Source organism: Artemia sp. Qi Xiang Cuo, chromosome 16, assembly GCF_049724085.1.
Source record: "Artemia sp. Qi Xiang Cuo chromosome 16, ASM4972408v1, whole genome shotgun sequence".
Classification (NCBI taxonomy): domain Eukaryota; kingdom Metazoa; phylum Arthropoda; class Branchiopoda; order Anostraca; family Artemiidae; genus Artemia; species Artemia sp. Qi Xiang Cuo.
Window position 1 is genome coordinate 53,375,707 of NC_142809.1, and position 23,045 is coordinate 53,398,751.

The 23,045-nt window shown below is 34.6% G+C and overlaps 1 protein-coding gene across 1 annotated transcript; it reads right to left on the bottom strand.

Moving 5' to 3' along the window:
- Window positions 1-1,531: 1,531 nt before the first annotated feature.
- Window positions 1,532-21,733, bottom strand: LOC148943094 (methylthioribose-1-phosphate isomerase). Its single transcript, XM_089102005.1, has 6 exons — window positions 21,578-21,733; window positions 18,157-18,392; window positions 16,720-16,925; window positions 12,756-12,964; window positions 5,490-5,646; window positions 1,532-1,718 (listed from the first exon to the last, which is right to left on the bottom strand). The coding sequence occupies exons 1-6, from the start codon at window positions 21,725-21,727 to the stop codon at window positions 1,600-1,602; spliced, it is 1,077 nt and encodes a 358-aa protein (XP_088958131.1). The 5' UTR covers window positions 21,728-21,733; the 3' UTR covers window positions 1,532-1,599.
- Between the last annotated feature and the right edge of the window lie 1,312 nt (window positions 21,734-23,045).

The window sequence follows — 23,045 nt, forward strand, 5'->3', positions numbered from 1 at the left end:
AATTTTATATTAAGACTTATCTTAATTTTATATGTTAATAAAATAATAACAATTTACCTTATTTTCCCTGATGGTTTGCCTTCAAGGATGACAATTCGTTAAACAAATTTTGTGTTATTCCACTGATCAATTGAAACTATATTTAATTGATACTGGCTAATTGGAGTGAAGCCAAGACAGATAGTCTCAGTGAGAGGCAAAGCTGGCATAACTCTTTTTCAGAACTGTATAAAAATGACGTCATTTTACTTGTTGATAGGTCCATTGATTTTTTTAATTAAGATAAATTTTGGGGAAGTGGATAAAGGCTTGAGAGGCTAAGTCTCGGGCAGACAACCGAATTTTAGGATTGACACATGATCCGCAAGTCCCCTGGACTTGCGCAGATAGTGAAGAAATATGCAATAATTTATTTGGATTCTATTCAGATTACGATTCTAATGCGCAGGGAAACACAATGAAGAATAAAAGAAAAAAAAATGAAGAATTTGTGACAAAAAGTGGGATAGAGCTTGGTTACTGTATTTTCAATTGTTTTTCTATTATATTTTCTATTTCTGTTCTATTATATCTTATAAAATATTCTATATAGTATTATGTTTTCTATATTGTATCACTCTATCGTATTTTCCACGGTTTGCAACAACCTTTGTACAGTCAATCCGGATTGCCTTAGAATCAATTTAAAAACCTGATAGAAATGTAAGAAATTGTTGTTTTTTTACCAGATTCGTCCCACCAGTACACTGACCGATTGCGTCAGTTTAAGAAGAAAAAGGGGGGGGGAGCAACATGTATTTTTCAAAATCTAGAGTGCCAAATTTTCTTTTATTCTATTTTTCAATGAAAATACCTTAAAAATAGTATTTTCAAAATTTAGGGACATGGGCAAAAAAAAATCCAGTGTACGGTAAATGCCTTCTCTCCCCTGTCCGCTAATTAAAGCCACTGACTTTTTCCGAACTTGGAAAGTTTGTATGCTAGGTAAAACCCACGGATAGAACTCTGTAAATAGGTTCCACTAATAGGATAATCATAGATGGCGTTTAAAGATTTGTTGCCTAAAAACTGCAAGTGCTAAGGACCTCGACACTGTTTTCGAGATTCTGTTCTCCTCCTTCCCTAATTAATGAGACTTATAAAGTTCTTTGAAAATATGTCTTAAATTAGAGAAAAAATGGCATAGGATCTGCTTAAAATTCTGGAAAAGACCTTACTAGTACAAGGGAACTGATTTGCGTTTTTTACGAGCTTGGTTTTTCTTTACTTCTTCTTCTTCTTCTTCTTCTAAGAATTCACCACAATTTCACTACATGGAGTTATACTCGAAAACCGGCACCCTTGAGAAACAACACCAACAAAAAATAAAAATAAATAACAACATAAAAGTAAAGAAAAAATAAATTAAAATAGAAATACTCAAGAAAAAAAGAAAATGAGACACAACCATTCACAACCCACATTCCAAATTAAATATTAACCTTAATATAGCAAACACCAGTACTGGCATCCATGACTTAATATTAATTAATAATTTTCAATAAAATATAGTATCAATAATATATTTCATAAAAAAATTTAACGAGACATCAAATATAGTTATTCAAAAACAAAATATTCATCAGTATTTTGTTTAAATACTCCTTTTTCTGTAATAATTCCACCAGTAATCAGGGCCGCTGGTGTTACATCAAATGAAGGATTCCAGCATGATATACCTAAATAAAATGAAAACAATTTCAATTATCCAGTTGTCTTCCTTTAGATACACATGCAAACGTGTACAAAATTATCTATACAAGGGACATTTGAAAGAACCAACTACAGTGAAAACAAGTCTAGGGGCACACAATGCCAAGGGGTGCAATAAATTATCACTGAGTGATTTTTTTTTTCTTAAAAAAAACTGGATTGATGTGATTTATCGTCAAAGTGCCAGGTGCACTCTACCGCAGCACTGCCTATTCCAAGAACTTATAAACTGTCAGATGTCTGCCAAGAATGGCAGCTGAGAGTTCAGAATCACCCTTCTTTCATTACTTTTGGCTCACAGTTGAGTTCTATTCAGTGTTTCCGCTATCCTCGAATTTTCGGGGATTTCCCAAAAATCTCGCGAAAATGGAGCGGAACAAACAATTGGGCCTAGAAGCGCCAAAACTTTAAATCCAGTCCTGACAACCATATATATCTTAAAAAGCTACATGAACGCAGTAATTCAATTTTTCATGAAAAAGAGCTCCATATGCAGTTATACAGTTTTATGTAGCAGCAAAAATATACCAGATTTGAGGTTGAGGTCAAAAAGTACCAAAAATATAGAAAAAAAACGGGGGAAAAAAATCAGCAAAAATAAGCTAAAGGCATGTGATACTAAGCAGCTTAAGAAGGCGTTCTTTCCTCTGAAGGTGTAGTTCTCTTTGGCAATTAACAGACTGTTAACATTTGAATTTTAACGGGCGAAAATTATTGCCAAATTTAACTAATTAGTTTTGCTGATTTTGGCAACACTGACGAAAATTCGGTACTGCTTCAAAAACTTCATGTTTTTAAAATAACCAAAAGGAAACCCTCAGAAAATCACTGTTTTTAGATATGAAAATACCCAATAGGTCAGGATGGAGGGCATTTATTTTAAGTCTTTGGTACTTTACTAATCCTTTTCGATTTATATAAATATATTTTCTTATAAGTATAAAACACATCAAGCACAACGCATGCAGCGAAAACGGAGAACGCACAAGTTTTCAGATCAAATTTGTTTGTTGCATTCGTTAAAACATACATTGCAAAATGAAGAAAAAAATAATGAAGTGAATCGGAACTTAAAGAAGAATTAATTTTATTTCCCTTTTGGCCTATAGATCAGTTTTATGAAATCTAAACTTTCTTATAAGGCTATGGTAAACTGGTATGTGGTGAAAAATAGAATTAACTACATTTGATGTTCTTCTGTGGTGGGTTACAGGATTGATCTTTGCCTGGAGATACGAGGCTCAGGTTTCGATCCCAGCTCCCCCAGGGCAGACGCGAGCATCTTTGTAGCCAAGGGGCATAGCTAACCACTGATTGAACGAAAACTTTGAAAACAAAAATCGAATTATCAAGTTCGACAATTACCGTCATAAAACATAAACAAGAGTCTGGCGCAAAATAACATCTGACCCAGAATGCAAAAAGTGTGAAAACAGGAGACTCGATTGTACAGCAACCACGTGCTACGAATAGAATAGTCAAAATGGTGTTTAAAGATATGCAGTTTAAACATGAAAATACCTACAACCAGGTACAGACGTACGTTGAACACGCTACAGATTCAAATACAACTTTTTGGACCAATACGACGAAGGGGAAGGCCCGAGTTTAGGAGGATGATAAACCCAACCAGGCACTTCAAATGACTAGAACCAGGAAAGTAAGTACATTTATCGTCAGTTAAGTATGTCAGTTAAGTCAGTTAAGACAATGAATAATTCTGCCTTCTATCATAAAAATACACATATTTTTGAAAAATAAAAAACATTAAATACAAACCTCAATTAAACGTAGTAAAACTCCCCTGGATACGGCTTGCTAAAATGTAGCCTTCATTTCTGTTGAGTATTATGACACTTTCCCTTGCACACATCCTTTAGAGCATATGCATTTGACATTTGAAAAGGGGGCGACTGAGGTGTCAGAATACATCCTAGCCCACATGCTAGTGTAGAAATGGGATATTTGAACGCAAAAATAAAAGTTCTAGCAATATTGTACGCAACACTAGGGTCAAAAGGGTCAGAATCAATGCCCCATTTTTTAACAAGTACAGGGTGAACATTTGAATTGTAGAAGCTGAAAAGTTCCTTTTGCCAGGGCTGAGTAAAACATGATTTGTTTTTAGGGAGGGTGGGGGGCAGAGGTTTGATCTATTTTCTGAGTGAATATACTGTCTCTTTAGTTAGGAGAGAAGGCTAGACTGAAGAGAGAGTTGTTAAGAGGGGACTTAACCAATTCTTTCTAACATAAAAATTAGTAAGCTTCGACCAAGTCTCATGTCAGACACAAAAGTCAGGCCAGGATAGCCTAGCTGACTAGAGCTTCCTCCACTACAAGCAGAGATCCGTGATCCTAGAATTCGGGTTACCCATCTAAACACTTCTTCAGTTGGCTCCCGTAGGATTGACCTATTTTAATCTAGATTAACGATTTTTTTTTTATTTATGCAGTGAATAACCGAGACTGAAATTATAGATTGTCGTGGATAAAACGCCTTACCACAAGCTGTAAATGTCCAGCTTAGTTGAACATTGTAAAACGATGATGATTTGGCTTTGCTAACGAAGATTGTCTTTATTTTTATGGAGAAACTTATTGACGTGAGATACTGGTTTCTTTGCTTTAGTTTTTTATTTACATTTTTGGTGTTCGCTATAGCTTTTGTTAATTTTGATTTTTAGTTTGTGCTAATTTTTATCGAAGAATTTTTGATCGTCAGATTCTTTGCTTAAATTTAAGTTTACTTTTTTTTACTTATTTTTGTTAATTTTTATTTTCAGCTTATCTTCATTTCTATCGAGGAACTTTTTGATGGTACGATATTGATTTTTGCTTTTTTGTTTGGTTTATTTTTGTTTACTTTTATTTATGTGTCTTTAATTTTATTGACAAACTTTTTCATCGAGACATACTGATTTATTTGCTTTACTTTTTTCCTGCTTTTTAGTTTTTTGGCTTTGCCTTTGTTAATTTTAATTTTATCTTAATTTTAACGAAAAACTTTTTAATCGCTAGGTAGAATATTGGCATGTTTCTTTGTTTTAGTTTTTTCCCTTTATTTCACTGAAGACAGCTATTGGTCAAGTAGCCAAAACATCAATCAGGTTCATCAATTCTTACAGAACCCCCCGTTCTAAAAGAATTCGTCATTCCAAGTAACTGCTGGTTTGTCGAATAATTGCGTCACAAAATTAAAAAAAAAGGGTGCTACTTCAATCATCTTGTAAAATGAGAAGGGTAGTAGTTTTGATTATGCTCATCAATGTGAATTTCATTTGCATAGCCTGTTTGTTTTTTAACCTGGTACTGCCATCTCGAATTTGATTAATATTTATCAAAGAGAAAAAGAAAGGTTACTGTCCTTCCCTGTTAATAAGCCACAATTAAAATCTTTCCGTGCTAATAGGCACGCTTTAATCTCCAATAGTTTATTTTTATGACGTTTTCGTAAGTGGACACCATTACGCCTTATTTTTGAAGACAAAAATAACCCCATGTTTCGGAGCCAGGTTAACTCCCGGTGAGCAGGAATGACCAGCAGTTTCTAGGTAATGGTAAAGGAATTTTTGCTTCTTTTTATACTTTCTTCCGATAATAGTGATTCCAAATTTAGCTCTATCAGTCTTTTGTTAAATTTTTTTATCTCTGTTTGTTGTTTTGTGAGCCATAGCCCGTGTGGTTCTCAACTTAAAATCCGTAAATATATACATGAGAGGGGTTAAGAAGTGCTGTACCTTGTGCTGTAATCCGGATTCCATTAATATAGGCTAACTCATCATCAGGGCGAAACTCAATTGGTATACTGTCACCATTCGATAAACTCAGATCAATTGATGAAAAGGGGGCGGCTACATAAAAAGGAACATTGTGATACTTCGCACTAATGGCAATCTGAAACAAGTAGAATTATTTTATACAAGCCTCATTACAGAATAATCATTTTATACAAGCCTCATTCCTAGTGAGATTTCACTAATACCAAGATTTAGCTACCGCTAATCTGAACCAATTAGAACTTTTCAGCCAATCCAAAGATTCTATGCAAAATCTAATTGGCTTAAATCAGCCCTAGCTAAATAACAATATTGGTAAAATCTCATGATTTCTGATACTGACAGAATATTTAAATTTTTTCAAGCAAAAACGACCAAGCGAAGTTGGTATTAAATTTCACTTGCCATGTCTCATTTATAACTTGATTTTATTATGCATCACTAAAGATATTTCTTTAAGCATAATAGGAACTTTTGAATATTTATCTAAAAACCAACAAAGCGGAACCTCGATGAACGAACGACTCTAAAGTCAAACAATTCAGACGTCGACCAAATATTTGGAGAAAAACCTTGCCATTCGAACAGCCTGGCACAGATTACTAAAACCAGGTGATAAGACTAAGGACTGGGTGGCCTGCAACCCCTCTGCTAAGCGTTGGTCTCCACAGGATACTTAACCAGTTCCACCCGAGCTGTCGTTAACATAGTGTCTTTCTCTTCCTGTTTTATGGTGTTAGTGCACTTTTTTTTGGATTATTATACTCCGATCACTTTATTGTATCAAATATATCAAAAGAAACTATTGACTATTTCATTTACAAAACTCATAAAATAAACATTAAACACAACAACCACCCAGGGAAGGCACAATGCGTCTGATAACAGACGGCTGCAACCACTTGACTCACAACCAATTACTCGATCAATTAAAAACCAAAAAGGCTCTCTCTCATCATGTCTTAAGAAAAAATCTAAATAGATTAAAATAAAAATTTACTCTGGACCCATCTTTGGAAGGGGAATTATACAGAAAACATAAAGATATTACAGGGAAAAAAAATTCTACAAATGATTCTGGAAAGCACCGCCCCCCCCCTATCTATAGTGCGAGCCTGATATTCATATAAAGAAATATATAACAACTTTTTAAAGCACAAAATTAACTCACAGAGTATGTAGATCTAATCGTTTCATAATCTGGCAACAGTATTTTTTTTAGTATTATCTATTTTGCACGATTTTTTTTTATTAAATAATCTTTACAGGCGTTTATACAGGAATTTTTTTGGGGGGCCAATATTTCCGAAGGGGAGTACAGATCGAAAAAGAAAGAAGAAGAATAGACGAATTATAAGAAAAACACGGTCGGTGTCGTAAAAACATACAAAAACAAACGAATTATATAAAATCAAACGAAAAAATCATTAGCTATCAAAGTCAGGAAGGGGGCAAGCCAGAGCCCCCACTAGCTGTACACACACCTGATTCATATATAAAATCTAATTCCCAAAGTTGTACTAATTTACTCTCTCTTTCTTTCTCTCTCTCTCTCTCTCTGTTATAATACATTTCACCCTCTTTTCTATGCCCTATCAATTAGTCAGAAAAAATTAAGACAGCAATCAAGAAATAACCATATTATTTTCAACCATAGCTGAATGATCTATTGCAGAATTTTTTCACAAGCCCATTACGAGTATGGTAATTGGCTACCTATAAACTGAATTGGGAGCTATTTATACGTAAGTTAGCAAGATCAAGTTAGCCAAAACATTGAAAAAAAAAACGACGAAAAAAACCTTGAAAAAACCATAAGGAAAAGTCATAAAATATAGTTCTTGGAGAGGGGCATCACACAGCCCGCCCCCTCCCTGTACATACAACTATTTCATGTGTGGAGTCTACTTCTCACTAAAGTTATACTAATTTTATTTTCTCTCTCTCTCTCTCTTTCTCTCTCTTTCACTACATTAGACTAATCCTTAGATCTACTAAAACTGATGTCTGCACCAATCTAAGCATAGAGAATGCACAGTCAATCAAAGACGCTATAATATTAATTACATGGGAAAAGATTAATCTACATTAATCTACATTAAAATCTACATGGATAGAGAAAAATCTACATGGGAAAAGAAAATCTACATGGGTAGATTTTTATATGCTTACATACCTGATGCTTTAGTTACCACACTATTGACTATTTATTGACTATCATATCTTACTTATATATACTTCGATCATATAGCTGTTATTTGATTACAACTACTAATACTACTACTGCTAACAAGTCACTGCAGCACCAAGCCACCTGAGGCCAACACAGCTACGCATGCTCCTCCTCCATCGTCATTTATTCAAAGCTTCCCTCCTTACAGCCTCCCAAGAAGTTCCTTTACGACATCCTCTCACCCATTCGAACACGACCTACTTTTCGTTTGGCCCTAGATGGTCAGACGACCTGACTATAATTGTCAGACAACAAAAGGCCAACTATAATAGTCAGGTATATAAATATAACTGCTCATACATTATTACTGTTGTCTGATTATTGTTATGTGATAATAAGAGTAATATAGGTAGAAATACTTATTCTCCAAATCGTTGCAGTTGAAAAGAAACTCTAACCTTCATCCTCGGAAAGCATCTTGAATAGGGAATAAAGATCCTCCAGAGCCATTGCTGGCACACAGGGCTTCAAATTGACGTTTCAGTTGTTGGGTCTTTTTTTACAGGGAAAAGTAGCAACCCTGTCACCCAGCCTTGTTGCGGCGGAGATCAATCCCTGGGCCCCGTATTGCCAAGCAGAACATCAACCCACTTTGTTAGACCAGGGTTCGAAAACATCGATTGAGATCCTGGTCTCAATTGGTCCCTAGTCCCGATCGAGATTCCTACTAGGCTTATAATTGAATGTGCGAGTGAGCTTGACCCTGTTTTAACCGCTGGTTTCAATCAGTGTTTTGTCGATGGGCTTTTCCCAGAATATTTTGACGGTTTAAGGCCCATACTTATATGTTGATGGTTTAAGGCCCATAATTTTTTAAGGCCAATACTTATAGGCAGGAAACCTCCATAAATGACCTCCGGCTGATTTCTCTCTAAGGCCTGGGCAAGTTTTATTTTCGAGTTTCTGTTGAAGGATATTGGGCCTAAGGTTGATCCTCGTAAATTTAGTTTTCGTCTAGACAATAGTATTATCTGATCCGAATACTTGCTGAAGTCCATAAATAGATGATGCTTATGCTGAAATAGCACTAAGAGACATAGACAAGGCCTTTGACAGTCTTGACAATGGAACCACTTTATAAGAAGTTATAACTATGGGTGCTAAACTGTTACAAATCTGGGTGAAAGCTAGCTTCTCAATGGGTCGAGAACAGTGTAAATTGAGCATAATAACTGTAATAGAACATATTTTCAAGTTATTATGTTCTATAAATAGAACATAATAGCTATGGGTGCTAAACAGCTACTAATCAGGGTGATAGCTAGCTTCTCAATGGCTCAAGAACAGTGCTTTATGTTGGATCATGATCGTGTTTTGTCCTTTCTCAAATTATTTTTGCACCACATCCCAGGGGATGAAGCAAAGGACCAATTCTTTTCTTTTCTTAATAGTTATTTTTTGTCAAGTTTTGAAGTCTATTGAATCGTTACAAATTCGATGACGACTAGTCTAAATTCACACTACGAATTCTGTCATTCAAGTTGGCTCCGCCTTCAGTCTCCCTGATAATATTCTACACTGACGTGTGATCTCAATGATTCTAAGAGTATCCCTACCTAAAAGTGTCGATTTTAATATGCCTACCTAAAAGCTGTTTCTTCCATGAACAGCAAGGGAAAGTACAATGCAGCAAAAAACCTTGCTTCATTCTAGGCGATTTCAACATTAACATGCTAGATATCGAGTCTTCGGTGACTTCTCAACTTTTAGATCTATGTTGTTTTATCGTTTAGTCCCTATGATTAGCATTACGACTAGAGTTTCTAGGACGCCCGCAAACCTTTTGGACAATATATTTACAAATGTACCTTTTAGACCTCCAGGGGTTATTTAAATGTTGAATCTGACCACTTGGGTGTTTTTGCTGAATTTACTCATAAGCGACAAATTTTTGACTTGAGCAAAAGGGCTGTAGTTCTTGATCAAAATGCCCTCCGGAATCTAAATAATAATTTGGTTCATATTGATTGGATGTCCCTGCTTGGAGAGGAAAATGATGCAAATAGTAAATTTACGCTTTTTTATGGTAAGTTATCGGAAAAGGCTAAGGAAGTGGGAGTTGTTAAGAATATGAAAGGGGTGAAAAGATAATGGAAGAAGCCCTGGATAGCACTAGATCTTCTTCGGAAAATAAATTTAAGAGATAGGTTGTAAAAGTTATAAGCTTTAAAACCTACGGATGAGAATATTCCGTGTTTTTTGAATGGTTTGACTAATCCTCTCCGTGAGGCTAAAAAAAAGGTATATTAGCATGAAATTTAAGGAAGCTGAAGGTAACCCATTAAAGACCTGGCAAATAATCCGTAGTGTTATAGGTCAGAGTCCTTATTATACTACCATCAGAAGTGATAGTAGATGAGGCCATAGCTGCAGACGGTTTTGCGATTTGTAATGAGTTTCAGAATCATTTTATTTCAGTAGGTTCAAAAATAGTCGATACAATTTCCCCATTTCTGGAAGATTAACTTTGGCTAAGATTAACGAAATTCTAATTGAATTAACTTTCTTGAAGTATATGTTTAGACAAGAAAAAGACAAAGTTCAGACATAAAAAAATTAGTTCTCGGTTAACCACATTTCCTAAGAAGTTTAATCTTCTGAATAATAATCAGTTTGACTACTGGAAAAATAGGAAGACATAGGACGCATTGATATTTTTGACAAGTACTATTAATATGATTTTAGACACAGGGTTTAAAATTGGTCCAGTATTTCTAGACCTAAAGAAGGGTTTTGACACAGTTCACCATGGTCTACTCTTGGAAAAATGTGAGGTGTATGGGATCCGAGGTAAAGCTCCCGATCTGATACTTAGTTTTCTTATTAACCGGTTTGTAGAGATTAATTGCTTAAGATCTGAATTGCACCCAGTCACTTGTGGTGTACCACATGGATCTGTTACTGGCCCGATTCTCTTCTTTTTGTTGATTAATGATAAGCTAATTGTATCAATAATTGATGTTTTAGTGTTAGTGATATGACAACAAGTCTCCGGAATGAGACTGTGTCATTATTTGCAGATAAGCACTACAAAGACGGAAGAATTTCTCCTGACATCGATGAAAGACAATGTGAATAGGTTACGTTCTTGGTTGAGGGTAAACAGGTTTAAGATTAATCTTGATAAGCCAAATTTTGTTATTTTTTCCCAATATCCTGTTTTTTATCCTTGGAGTCATGAGATTATAACGCATTGTGGAATTTCAACGCGTGCTTTGTTGATTAAGTACCTGGGGATTTATTTTGATGAAATTTTATCATTAAGTGTCATGCACAGTCTGTGAGTCAACTTTTGTCTCGTAATCTAGCTATGAGAAAACTTAGGCATTTTTTCGTACATACGTCCTATGCCTCCTTTATTTTTCCCTTGTCCATCCATATATTCTGTACTGTAGTAGCGTTTGGCTTGGTACATTTACTTCCGTTGTCCACCCTGTTCGAGTTCTTCCAAATAGCGCTGTCCGTTTGCTGGTTGGCCTACAACCCCGTGATTCGGTACGGAACGTTTACGAGCATATAAGAATACTACGAGCTTCTTGACTATGAAAATTATATTCTGTTAATTTTCAGACTATAACATGGTACAGATCTTTCATGTTTTGACATTTAAGTCAATTTGAGATCCAGGATCCACAATTATGACACTCGATCTTCTGGAGAGATTAATACTCCATTGATTGTTTCGACCCAGTCGACGTTATGTGTGCTTTTCTAGGGGGATTAGAAGTTAAAATCATCTAGATCATAGTATTAAATATAATAGCAATATTTCTTTGCTTAAAAGAGACATTAAAGAAACCCTTTTTAGTAAGTATGAATTTGGTTTTTTATTGGGGGGGGGGATGTAAATAAACAATTTAGTAGCTTATTATGGCCTCTCGGGCTATGATATTAACAGTAAAGTGGAATTTGTTTTGTTGTAAGGTTTGTGGTAGCGATTAGGATGTGCGATTTGTCTTAGTTGTTTTATAATTTGTTTAGTCTTGAATTATTATTTAATGTATTTTGCCACCCCCTCGGACAAGTTTTTTACTTCTCAGGGTGGCTGTTAATACTGATGTTGTTTTTTGGTTTAATAAACATCTCGCTCTCTCTCTCTCTCTCTCTCTCTCACTGTTCAGGACAAGTTTTAAAAAAAACTTTAAAAAAAAGCCCAACAAAACAGGCGTAACACCCTTTTTATCTCCACCTAATCGAGAGGGGGATCAGGACCCATCTCCTTGAAATCCTTAACTATTTCGAGTTTCAGGACATTTTTTTCTCAAATTTTCAAGTGCTTATTTATTATCAGTCACCACCCAAGAAATAATTCCTGCGTATTACCCTGCACCAGATGCCTTGGTGTTGCGGTTGACAGTGACCTGAAATGACATTCCTACATAACCGTTGGAAGTGCGGAAATATGGTTTGTTGTTACGATTGTTTGTAACATTGCGTTAATTCCTCCCCATCCACCAGGGTATGTTTCCTACCCTTACAATAAGCCAAAAGCAGAATTCACTTGCCCAATTTGTAACACTGGCCTCATCACGACTCAAAGTGATAAACTTGTGGGCATCCAAAAGAGAGCGTGCAAAATTACTTTAGGACTCTAGTATGCTTCTTATGAAGATACTCTCAGTGTAATATGTCTACCAACCTTTAAAGAAATAAGACATGACCTGACAGTGAAATTTGGCTTCAAATGTCTGTCTTTTGAAAAACTCTGAGATATTTTTTCTTATTATGCATCAGATTTACGACATAAGCCCTGTAATAGACAGTTTACAGCGTCAGATGGTCTTCATAAACAAAGCCTGCCACATGTTAGTTCGACTAACTTATTGTCTTCATTTGTGCCTTATTTTGTGCGTAACTTTGATTCCTGAGGTTGTTTCAAACGCACTGTAAATAAGTGCATTAACATGTAAGTGACAATCCAATGCTAATGTCTTATTTTATCTATTATGGAAAATAAAGGAGTTATTTTTCTATTTACTTATATCTACACTTACCTGATAGGTTCCAATTTTATTCGCTGTATCACCATTGCTGGCAACTCTGTCAGCTCCAACAACAACAGCATCAATTTTCTTCATTTTCATTAAAAGAGAAACCATACTATCGCAAATGAGTGTGCCGTCTATCTTTTCTTGTATAAGTTCATAAGCTGTTAATCTTGCGCCTTGGTTATACGGACGGGTTTCGGTGCAGTAAACCTTCTCTTCAATTAAAATTATAATTATTGTCTTATAATCATTAATAACTCAAGGAAAAGCGACATAATGGCTTATAAAGAAAAAAGAAATGAAATGAAACCCTGGGGTTTCCTGGGGTGATTCTATCAATATAGTGGTCCTAAGACATCGGGAGAGGACTCATTCGAACGGAAATTAAAAGTTCTAGTGTCCTTTTTAAAGTGACCAAAGGGATTGGAGGACAACTAGGCCCTCTCCCATGCCCCTTTTTTCCCAAAATCGTCCGATCAAAATTTTGAGATAGCCATTTTGTTTAGCATTGTTGAAAGGCCCAATAACTATGCCTTTGCAAATAACATTACCCCCCAAATCACCTGGGAAAAGGTCTTCAAGTTATAAAATTTGCCCATTGTTTACGTATAGCATTTGTTATTGGCAAGTATGCATATATTTTTCGGGCGTGGGGGGGGGGAGGGGCAAGTTTTCTGCTCAGATTCAGCGTATCAGAGAACACTACTACAAAGGTGTCAAGCTCCTATCTGCGAAAATGTGGAATTTTGTACTTTTTGCAGGAAGAAAGACCACGGATGCATGTTTATTTGTTTCATTTTCCCTGGGGTGATTGTATCGATATAGTGGTCCTAGAAGATCGGAAGAGGGCTAATTCGAACGGAAATTAAAGGTTCTGGTGCTCTTTTTAAGTGACCAAAAAGATTGGAGGGCAGCTAGGACCTGTCCCACAATCGTCCAATTAAAATTTTGAGATAGCCATTTTGTTCAGCATAGTTGAAAGGCCCATTAACTATGCTTTTGAAAATAACATGACCGCCCACAGCCCCTTGAGAAAGGTCTTTAAGTTATAAAATTTACCCATTATTTACGGATGGTAATTATTATTGGAAAGTATGCATATATTTTTCGGGTAGGGGGGGGGGCAAATTTCTTCTGGGGAAGTTTCCAGGGGTGATTTTTTAGGGGTAATTTTATACTAGGGGAATTTGCCAGAATTGCTATACGAAATTCTTTTTATGTCTTGATTTCTCTTTGCCAACGCAATTTCACACGTGGAGATGTTAAGGGTAATTGCCCAGGGTAAATTTTCACAGGGATTGAATTGTCTAGAAGATATTTTTGTGGGGAAGGGGGATTTTTCTGGGAAGGTGGAGCCAGATTTTCAGGCATTATTTAAAAGACGGCCAGAAATTAAATAAAACAAGTTTTATTTAACTGAAAGTAAGGAGCAACAATAAGACTTAAAACGAGCAGAAATTATTACTTATATGAGGGGGTTGCTCCCTCCTCAACACCTCGCTCTTTACGCTAAAGTTAGAATTTTGTAACAATCCCTTAAGAACGACTCTTGAAACACAAGGTTCATTTAATTAGAACAATAAGAAGCTTTTTTAAAAGTACTTTAAAAACTTGAGTGTAAAGAGGGAGGTTTTGACTGAGGGCAACCTCTCTCACATACGTAATAATTTCTGTTCTTCTTAAGTTTTAATGTTGCTCCTTACTTTCAGAAAGAAAAAAATTATTTAATACATATAAAAATAGTGACTAAGGCCAAGTATTCACAATGGTTTATACAAAAAATGTATTATAATAATGGTAGCATAGTTAAACTTTGATCATTCACGATCCATTGAGATTTGACATTCGCGATCAGCTGGTAAAATTTTCACTATTTTTTCATACAAGCCTGCCTTGCTTTCCATTGATTTTTCGCGACTGCCACTTTTTTGTCGCTAAGACATAAATTGTCGCAAGAAAAGACCTGTAACACAGTTTGAACTAAAGATGTAACAGACCCAGAACATAATCAGGTCAAGACAGGGACAGCATTTGAAGGTATAGAGGTTATGTCAATTAGTTTCCAGAGATGGCAAAAAGGCCATTATTAAGATCCATGATAGCTAATGCAACTCGTATATTTGCAAATCTGACATCTAGTGTTGGTTTCGAAAACCAATCAAAAGGGAACCTAGCCCCGCTTTTAGGCCTTATAGCTAGCTACACCTGGCAGTTTTTCTGTATTTTGAGTAAAAAAATGCCTTTTTTGGTGTTTTTTATCGAATTTTTTTTAAACAACTAATCTCTCTCGATTTTGAAATATACATTTTGCCTGAATTTAAAGTCTAGTTATCTTCAACATTTGTTTTTTTCCCTCTGTATGCATCATCCCTGACATCTCCTTGGCCACTTTAAGTCCGTTTGAACATATTAAATACTATATTTTTTTGTTTCCAGGTCATCACTACTGGTTCAATTGGGTTTTCTATGTCTTATTTGGGCCTCAAGATAAAGAGTAAGATTTTTTTTCCAAAATGTATAATGTAATTTTCTAAAATGCAGAAATGATTCGAATTCTGATACCAGAATCTGCTGTCAATTTTGTAGCCAATCATACGCCATCCATGTGATACAGATTTTGGGTCAGGCTATTTTCTATGAGGCAGGGGCGGAGGGAACTGTCCCACAGACCCCAGTTAACCCCCCTTCCAGCTGAAATTTGGTTTCAGCTGGGATTTGGTTATGTTATCTGAACTAAGTAAGCCTGCATAATTCAAGCATCCACAGAAACGGGTCAGTTTTCGCTGTCATTTTCACTTGATTTGGGAAAATTAGCTCCGAACCGTTAGTTAGCGTAAATAAAATTAGCGTAAATATACACATTTAATAAATATTACATATTTTCAAATTAAATATATCTAAGAATTTTTCATTTTTCTAAAGTAGCATGTAAAAAAAAATTTAAGAAAAAAAAGCGGCAGTATTGCTCAATCTGCCATGAATTTTTTTCCACTTCAACACATTTTGTAGCAATCAATTTAGTTTTATTAAAATAAAAAGGTCCCAATTTCTATTCAAATCTTTTTATTCTGCAATTGATTTCTTATGTATATATAGAAAATCTATAGGCTAAATAAAATTTCCAACTTATACAATCTATTTATATTTCAATAAGGCTCAAACGCCATTATGGTCTTTATGGGGAATTGAAGGAAAGGCGACAACAGCACACTTATTTGCGGTATTTCGATTCTTTTTAATATAAAACTCAACTAAAATCAAAAATCAACATCAGTATAATTACTGCTCGTTATGGATTTCACATCTCCGTTTACAGTAATTAATGTTGATTTTAAATATAACTTCTTAGTATGAACTAAATTCTGCTTTTTTATAGTTTTAATATTGCTTTTATCTTTTGTTGAACAACTCTTTTTTTTAAATTTAATTACTAAGTAAAATTCGGGTCAAAGCACCCCCCTCAAACATAGGTTCCTAAGGTAATTCTCAAATGAAATCCCTGCATTTATGGGAGAGGAGGGGGAGGGGAATTATTCAGATAGAAGTGGTTGAACAGCCTATTCTCCATAAAAAACAAACAAATTATTGTACAAAACACATTGTTATTTTTTTGCACCCCCCCCAAACCTTGAAAAGATCACTGATGCACACTCCTTCATTCAAAGACTCAGGCAGATATAGGGGAAGGAAAATTATTCAGGTCAAACTGATTTAATAGCGATTCCCTTTAAAAACAAAATAAATTGATGCACAAAATACATTTTCCCTCCCTTAACCCAAGACTCAGGCAAATATTCAAAGGAGGAGATTCGCCTTTATAAGGTAGTAATAAGATCAGATTTATTCCAAAAAATGGCTATAACAAGCCCAGCTGGACCAAATTTGTATTTTAGAGTCAAAACAAAAAACAGACAGACATAAGAAAAATCAACAGAAAAACATCAAATTTTATAATACTAAAAAAAATTACCTAATTTACCAAGCTCTCTCAAGTGCCTGATAACACCAAGAGCAGTGCCATATCCAGCAGTTGCAAGTTCACCAGTGTTGCAATGTGTTAGTATCTTAGCATTTTCTCCATTTAGTCTTGAAACAATATCCTCTGCTCCAAACTTGCCAATACTCCTATTGTCATCTACATCAGATTTTAGCATAGTTTCTATTTGTGATATGACTCTTAAATAAAAATTGTACAAATCAACTTATTAATTACTCACATTTACCCAGCTATATGAACAGAAGCCTACAATGCACAGTGAATTTGTCAGCACACCTAGCCTACCTCAGTATAAATTCATACAAAGGGAAGAGTACTTCTCAGAGGGTAGACATGTTGAATTTACCCACTATACACCTGTAATTTGTTTAAGTCTAGGATTGGCCAGTAAAACCCAGGGTTCGCCGATCTTCAAAACCACCAACTCATTTCAACAACAAATTATCTAAGGCAAATACGTCAAGTGAAAGAGTAGTCGGATTTAGTGTGCCCCAGGGTTCTGTAAGTACGCCAAGTGAAAGAGTAGTTGAATTTAGTGTGCCCCAGGGTTCTGTAAATACGTCAAGTGAAAGAGTAGTCGAACTTAGTGTGCCCCAGAGTTCTTTAAATATGTCAAGTGAAAGAGTCGTTGAATTTAATGAGCCCCAGGATCCTGTAAATATGTCAAATGAAAGAGTAGTTGAATTTAGTGTGCCCCAGGGTTCTGTTTTAGGTCTAATTTTATTTCTAATATACATTAATGACTCAAGTTTTTCTGCTATGAGTTTGATAAATAATGCTTGTATTTGAATCCATTTTACTGAGGCAGCAAAGACTTCAGCTGATTTAACAGAAATAATGAAAAAGGGTATGCTATGTATAGATAAGTGGCTGAAAGTAAATAAACTGTTGTTAAATAATAACAAATCAGGTTTTCTTATATATGGCATGTCTTCTAATTATTATACCTAGATTACTGATATTCATATAGATAATCTTGTAGTCAAGTGCATCAACAATATTAGATATCTTGGTGTTATTTTTGATATTTACCTTATTTTCAAAAATCATATATCTTTTATTAGCAGTAAGTTTACAAGAAATATTGGAATGATGAGAAAGTTAAAGAATATATTCCTGAATTATGTGATGAGACTAATTTATTTATCTTTAGTCAGCCCATATTTGGTATATTGTGTGAGTATATGGTGCCTATGATCTACTATGTTTTCAGTTCACTTGAAGCAATTACATGGGATACAGAATTTGGCACTGCAAAGTACATTAGTTAGATCTCAATATATACTGTTAAATTTGGGCCAATATGCCTCTTGTGTGAAGACATGGCATGTGCCTTACCCTGCCCCCTCACATTCTATTTTTGTATAATGAAGTCCCAGAATCTATTACTTCATAAAACTTACAACTTACTTTTCTTTCATAGATGTCAAATTGCAAGATGTGTCCTCAAGAAGCTTGGCTGAGAACTCCTTAAGAAATTTAGCTGCTCCATGTATATTCACAGCAGTGGGCCTAGCTGTGCTTATATATTCCATTTTTTCAGCAAAAAAAGTGTGCAGTTCTTCCTTTGATGATAAATTGGTTACATTTACTTCAATAGCAACACCTAGACAGCCAACAATAGCAATAGCTGGAGCACCTCTCACCTTGAAGAGTACTTAAGCATTAATGCACAAGTCACTGCCATCTAACCATTGTTTCCCACTGAAAATATCTAAAACATATATATTTCTAAGTTACATCTATTTAGTATTTGTAAAGCATTTTCTTGAAAGGGTTCGAAAACTAGATTTATCCATTTTCCTTTCTGGCGCAGAAGTTGCAAAATTGGCCACCATCCCATATTGATGTCCAACCAATGAACCCTTCAATTAAGCCTGAGATAATTAGTGACTTTTAACATTCCAAAATTCTATTTTAGATAGGTTTAAACAGGCTGCATCTTAGAATAGCTAATTAAAAATAAAAGAAGTTTTTCTTAAGGAAGCAAGGGGGATGTTGAAACTTAGACGTAAAAATAAAAGCCATGTTAAATAATAATAAGAGCAGAAGCTCATTCAAGTATTGGTCAGCTATGTAGGTGAATTTACACTTCTAGCTTAAGCAGTATAATACTCATGTTTTTTTTCAGCAACAATCTCACAAACACTTTTGTGAGGTATGTTGTTAATTCATTTTGATTTTGGATCTCACTATTGCAACATTGGGCTTGGATATCTAGTGAAAGAGCTCAACAGCTTTTAAATACCCACTTTGGTAGAAATCAAACAATGTGTGAAATGGAAACTTAGTGTGTTTTGATTTAGTATATTCAAAGTACAGTTTTATTAGATTTTAAATTTTAACATTTATTACATAGGACCACTCCCAGGATAATCATGAGTCAAAGTTCTTGAAAGCATTTTCTTCAAGTCATACAAAGCACCTTTATCTTGCAAACATTTGTACAGGTATAGCCATTATATATTAAGACAGCTTTATTCTCTGTTTGTTATTCTGCATGTTCTGTCACTCTCTCAACTTTTATTCCTCTTCACCAGAACAGACAAGTCTTCAGTCTGCCAGGTTTGCTATGATGCAAAACATATTTTAAGTGTTCTGCCCTTGGAAAGAAATTGAAAAAATTATCAAAGATATGAGATTATGGACCCATCTAATTAGTCCAGTCTTTGAGCTGGTTGTCATTAGGCTAATTAGCCTTTTTGATATCATCTTCATGATATACATTAAGCTATTATAGGCAAGTTTGAATATCAGTTAAGTGTTCTCTCTTTTTTTTGTATACTTGATCAGATAGCTTTTCTATGCACTATGTTCTAATGTAGGCCTACTATATTTTCAATATATTGTATATAAAAAAGCATTAACATAGAGATAATAGAGACAACCCGAGCATTACCCCTCTGTCTAAGCTTTAATTCTCTATTTTATTTTTGAATAAAAAGTTACTCTCATTTTCTGGTAATAAAAATAACATATCATGTTCCCAGACACAGGCTACAAAGCCTGTATAAAAAAAAAATCCAAATATTATACAATTTTTCCATTATATGCCTTTTGTATAATTTCCTGTTTTTGTTGAGCTTGGGCCTACCCAAAAATAAGTTCCCCTATACTTGCATGTATGTATAAGACCTTTTTTCCTTACTGGGTTTCTTTTTTAATTTTGTTTAGTCAATTCTCTAAAGGTAATGAAATTGAGACATTGGTCATGAAGTAAAACAGGATTTCAATGGATTCTGATTTTAAGACCTGGTGACTTTCTGTTTGAAACGAAATATACTGCATAACAGCCCTCTTCTCCTCCAGCAATAGTTCTTGAATAAGAGAGGCATAAAATATCATCTGGCAATAATTTAAAGAAAAATTAACATTACACTGATATACATGACTTAAATATAACTTTAAGCAAAAAGATTGGGCTATGCATACCCTTTTGGAAGTTAGTAACCACAAATATGTTCCCACTTACTAAATTTTACTTAATAACACTATGCCTTTATGTTTGACTGATTATCAGAGGGGTAACAGGCATTAAGTCAGAATAAAAAAGATTAAGATCAGGTTCTACATCAGAACTAACAACTTCATGCTCTATCACAATGCCATCATAAAAGGTTTACAAGTGTCTTGGGTTAGGTTGCCCTGAATGCAGAACATAGCATTTAGCAGCAATGATTTTAATTGTCTGGTTTTTATTCAAGTATAGAGTGTTCAAAATTATTTTCAATATGTTTGGCAATTTATAAAAGTCAGTAAGCTAAGGAATACTGGAACTCATTAGCATACATTGTCATTTTCCTGTTACCAATTTTGGGTTCTAAATAAGTTATTTTTATTCCAAATCAGTATTTTAGACAAAATAAGTAAGGACTCTTTAGTCTCATTTTGTGTTCTTAGTAAAAATCTTTTAAGCTTTTTCTTCTACAAATTGATAAATAATCTGACTAATTATTGACTGCGTAGCAAAAATACCTTGAACAAAACAACCCCTTTGTTACTGCTTATTTTGAGCTGAAACTGAATGTGAATTAAACATAGACTATTTTTTTTCTTTGTTTTTTTTTTTAACACAGAGGTGTTTTCCTCCTTTGCTAGCTTAAGGATTATCAAATGCACTTTCTTGACAATAATGGCTTAAAGCTTAACAAAAATATAGATTAGGATAGGGTACTTTAAGGTAACATAATTAATTACAATTAAAGGTTAATAATGGAATAATTGGTTAAAATAGCAAAATAATGTAAAGATGATTTGGTTATTTTTACTGGTCTATCTCTTGTCAAATCCTTTCCCTAATTAATAAAGTTTAAATGGCTTATCTACACTTGCCACCTGCATGCTAACCTTAAGGGGTTATGATAAACCAAATTGTTACATCATAGACCCACTTTCATTATACCATAACCAAGTCAGCATGAGTAGAAAATTAAATGGCTTATAATGGAAATAGGATTTTGAAATATATTTTAATGAACAAGGTTAAAAGCTGAAGTTGTGTAAGGTAAGCAGTGATTTATAATTATGATAGTAATATAGGATGAAATATGAGCTAAAAAAAACTAGTAATGTGCAGTTATTTACCATTATAGCCTATAGAGGGAGGATGAGTGGAGGTAGCCTAGGTACTTTAAAGTACCTTCCCAGGACATACCTCAGCATGTACATCCATCCCTGAAAGTTTCATTTTTTTAACCCAACCCCTTTCTAAGATAGCCAAAAGTAACTAAAGTAGAATTTTACCGTAACCTCTTTATAGATCCTAGCCTATAAATTTTGTTAGGCCTACTGAAGGCTTTTAAAGAAGTTTAGGCTTAGGGATTCATCTTACCTGCATAGTTTTTATAGCTGTCCAGGCATCTTTGGCATTTTTTATATCCAAGTATTTTGTTTTATGGGGAAGTTCAAGCTGATCTAAGATTTTAAGGGATTTCTTTTCATGGTTATAGGAAATAGATTGTAAATTTGTCATGTTTTCCATTTTTGAACATTTTGGCAGCGTTGACAACGTTCTTCGCGCAAGTCAATGACAATGAAAAATAAATGGGAAAACAGATCTTTCCCCAAATCCTCGATTTGGTTATTGTTTCAAGAAGAATTCCACTTATATTGGCTCTAATAAAACTGAGTACATTCCCTAAGAAAACATTAAACCTAAGAAAACATTCCCTAAACAAATTCCTAAAGCATGGTGGACAAATGAGTGCCTAAATAAATGGAAGATAAAAAAGGCAGCTAGGACAGAATTCATAAAAAAAAACAACACCTACTACATATTTAAAAAAATTACAAGCAGAATCTAATCTAAAAAGGACTATAGTAGATGCTAAATATAAATACTGGAATAATTTTGCAAATAATCTCTCAAGAGAAACGCAAGAGCCAATTATACATAAAATAATAAGCCACATATGTGGGAAAAAGACTTCTCCAAACCCACTCCTGTATGAGCTTATACACAATAATACCCATTATGACAATGATATTGAAAAGGCTAACCTATTTGCAACTCTTTTTGTTAATAAGCTAACATCAAACAATCAAATCAATCTGTCCACAATTCCTATGAACCCTAGTTACCAACCACGCCCAGGATCCGAGTACATAACTAATCCATTTTCAATCCAGGAATTGAATAATGCAATACATCATATTAGGTCCAAAACTAGCAGCAGCTATGACAATATACACCCTACATGGATAAAGAATCTCACACCTTCATACAAACAAGAACTGCTAAATTGTTATAATCACGCTTGGGCATCCTCTAGGTTCCCCAATATATGGAAATGTTCGTCCCTCCTACCAATCCTAAAGAAAAATAAACCAAAAGATAACCCTGAGTCTTATAGGCCCATAATGATTACACCTGTGATGGGGAAAATAATGGAGAAAATGATTTATCACAGACTTCTCTGGTTTGTTGAGAAAAATAACATGATCCCACACACTCAAACTGGATTCAGGAAATACCACTCCTCAACAGATGCTTTCATTTTGCTAACAAATGCAATAAATGAATCTTTCTCAAAAAATAATATCCTAGTGGCAGCTTTCCTTGATTTTGAAGGAGCATATGACAATGTGAACCACCAAATCCTTTTAAATAAACTTGCAAACCTTGGAGTACCTCCCAAGCTAGTATCCTTTATTAAATCCTTCATAGAAGTGCGAAGTTTCATTGTTTGTGTTGGTTCAGCCTCTTCACCCCAAAAGACAATATCCAAAGGCCTACCTCAGGGAGCAGTCCTCAGTTGCCTCCTATTTGCCCTATATCTCTGGGACATGAACCTACACCA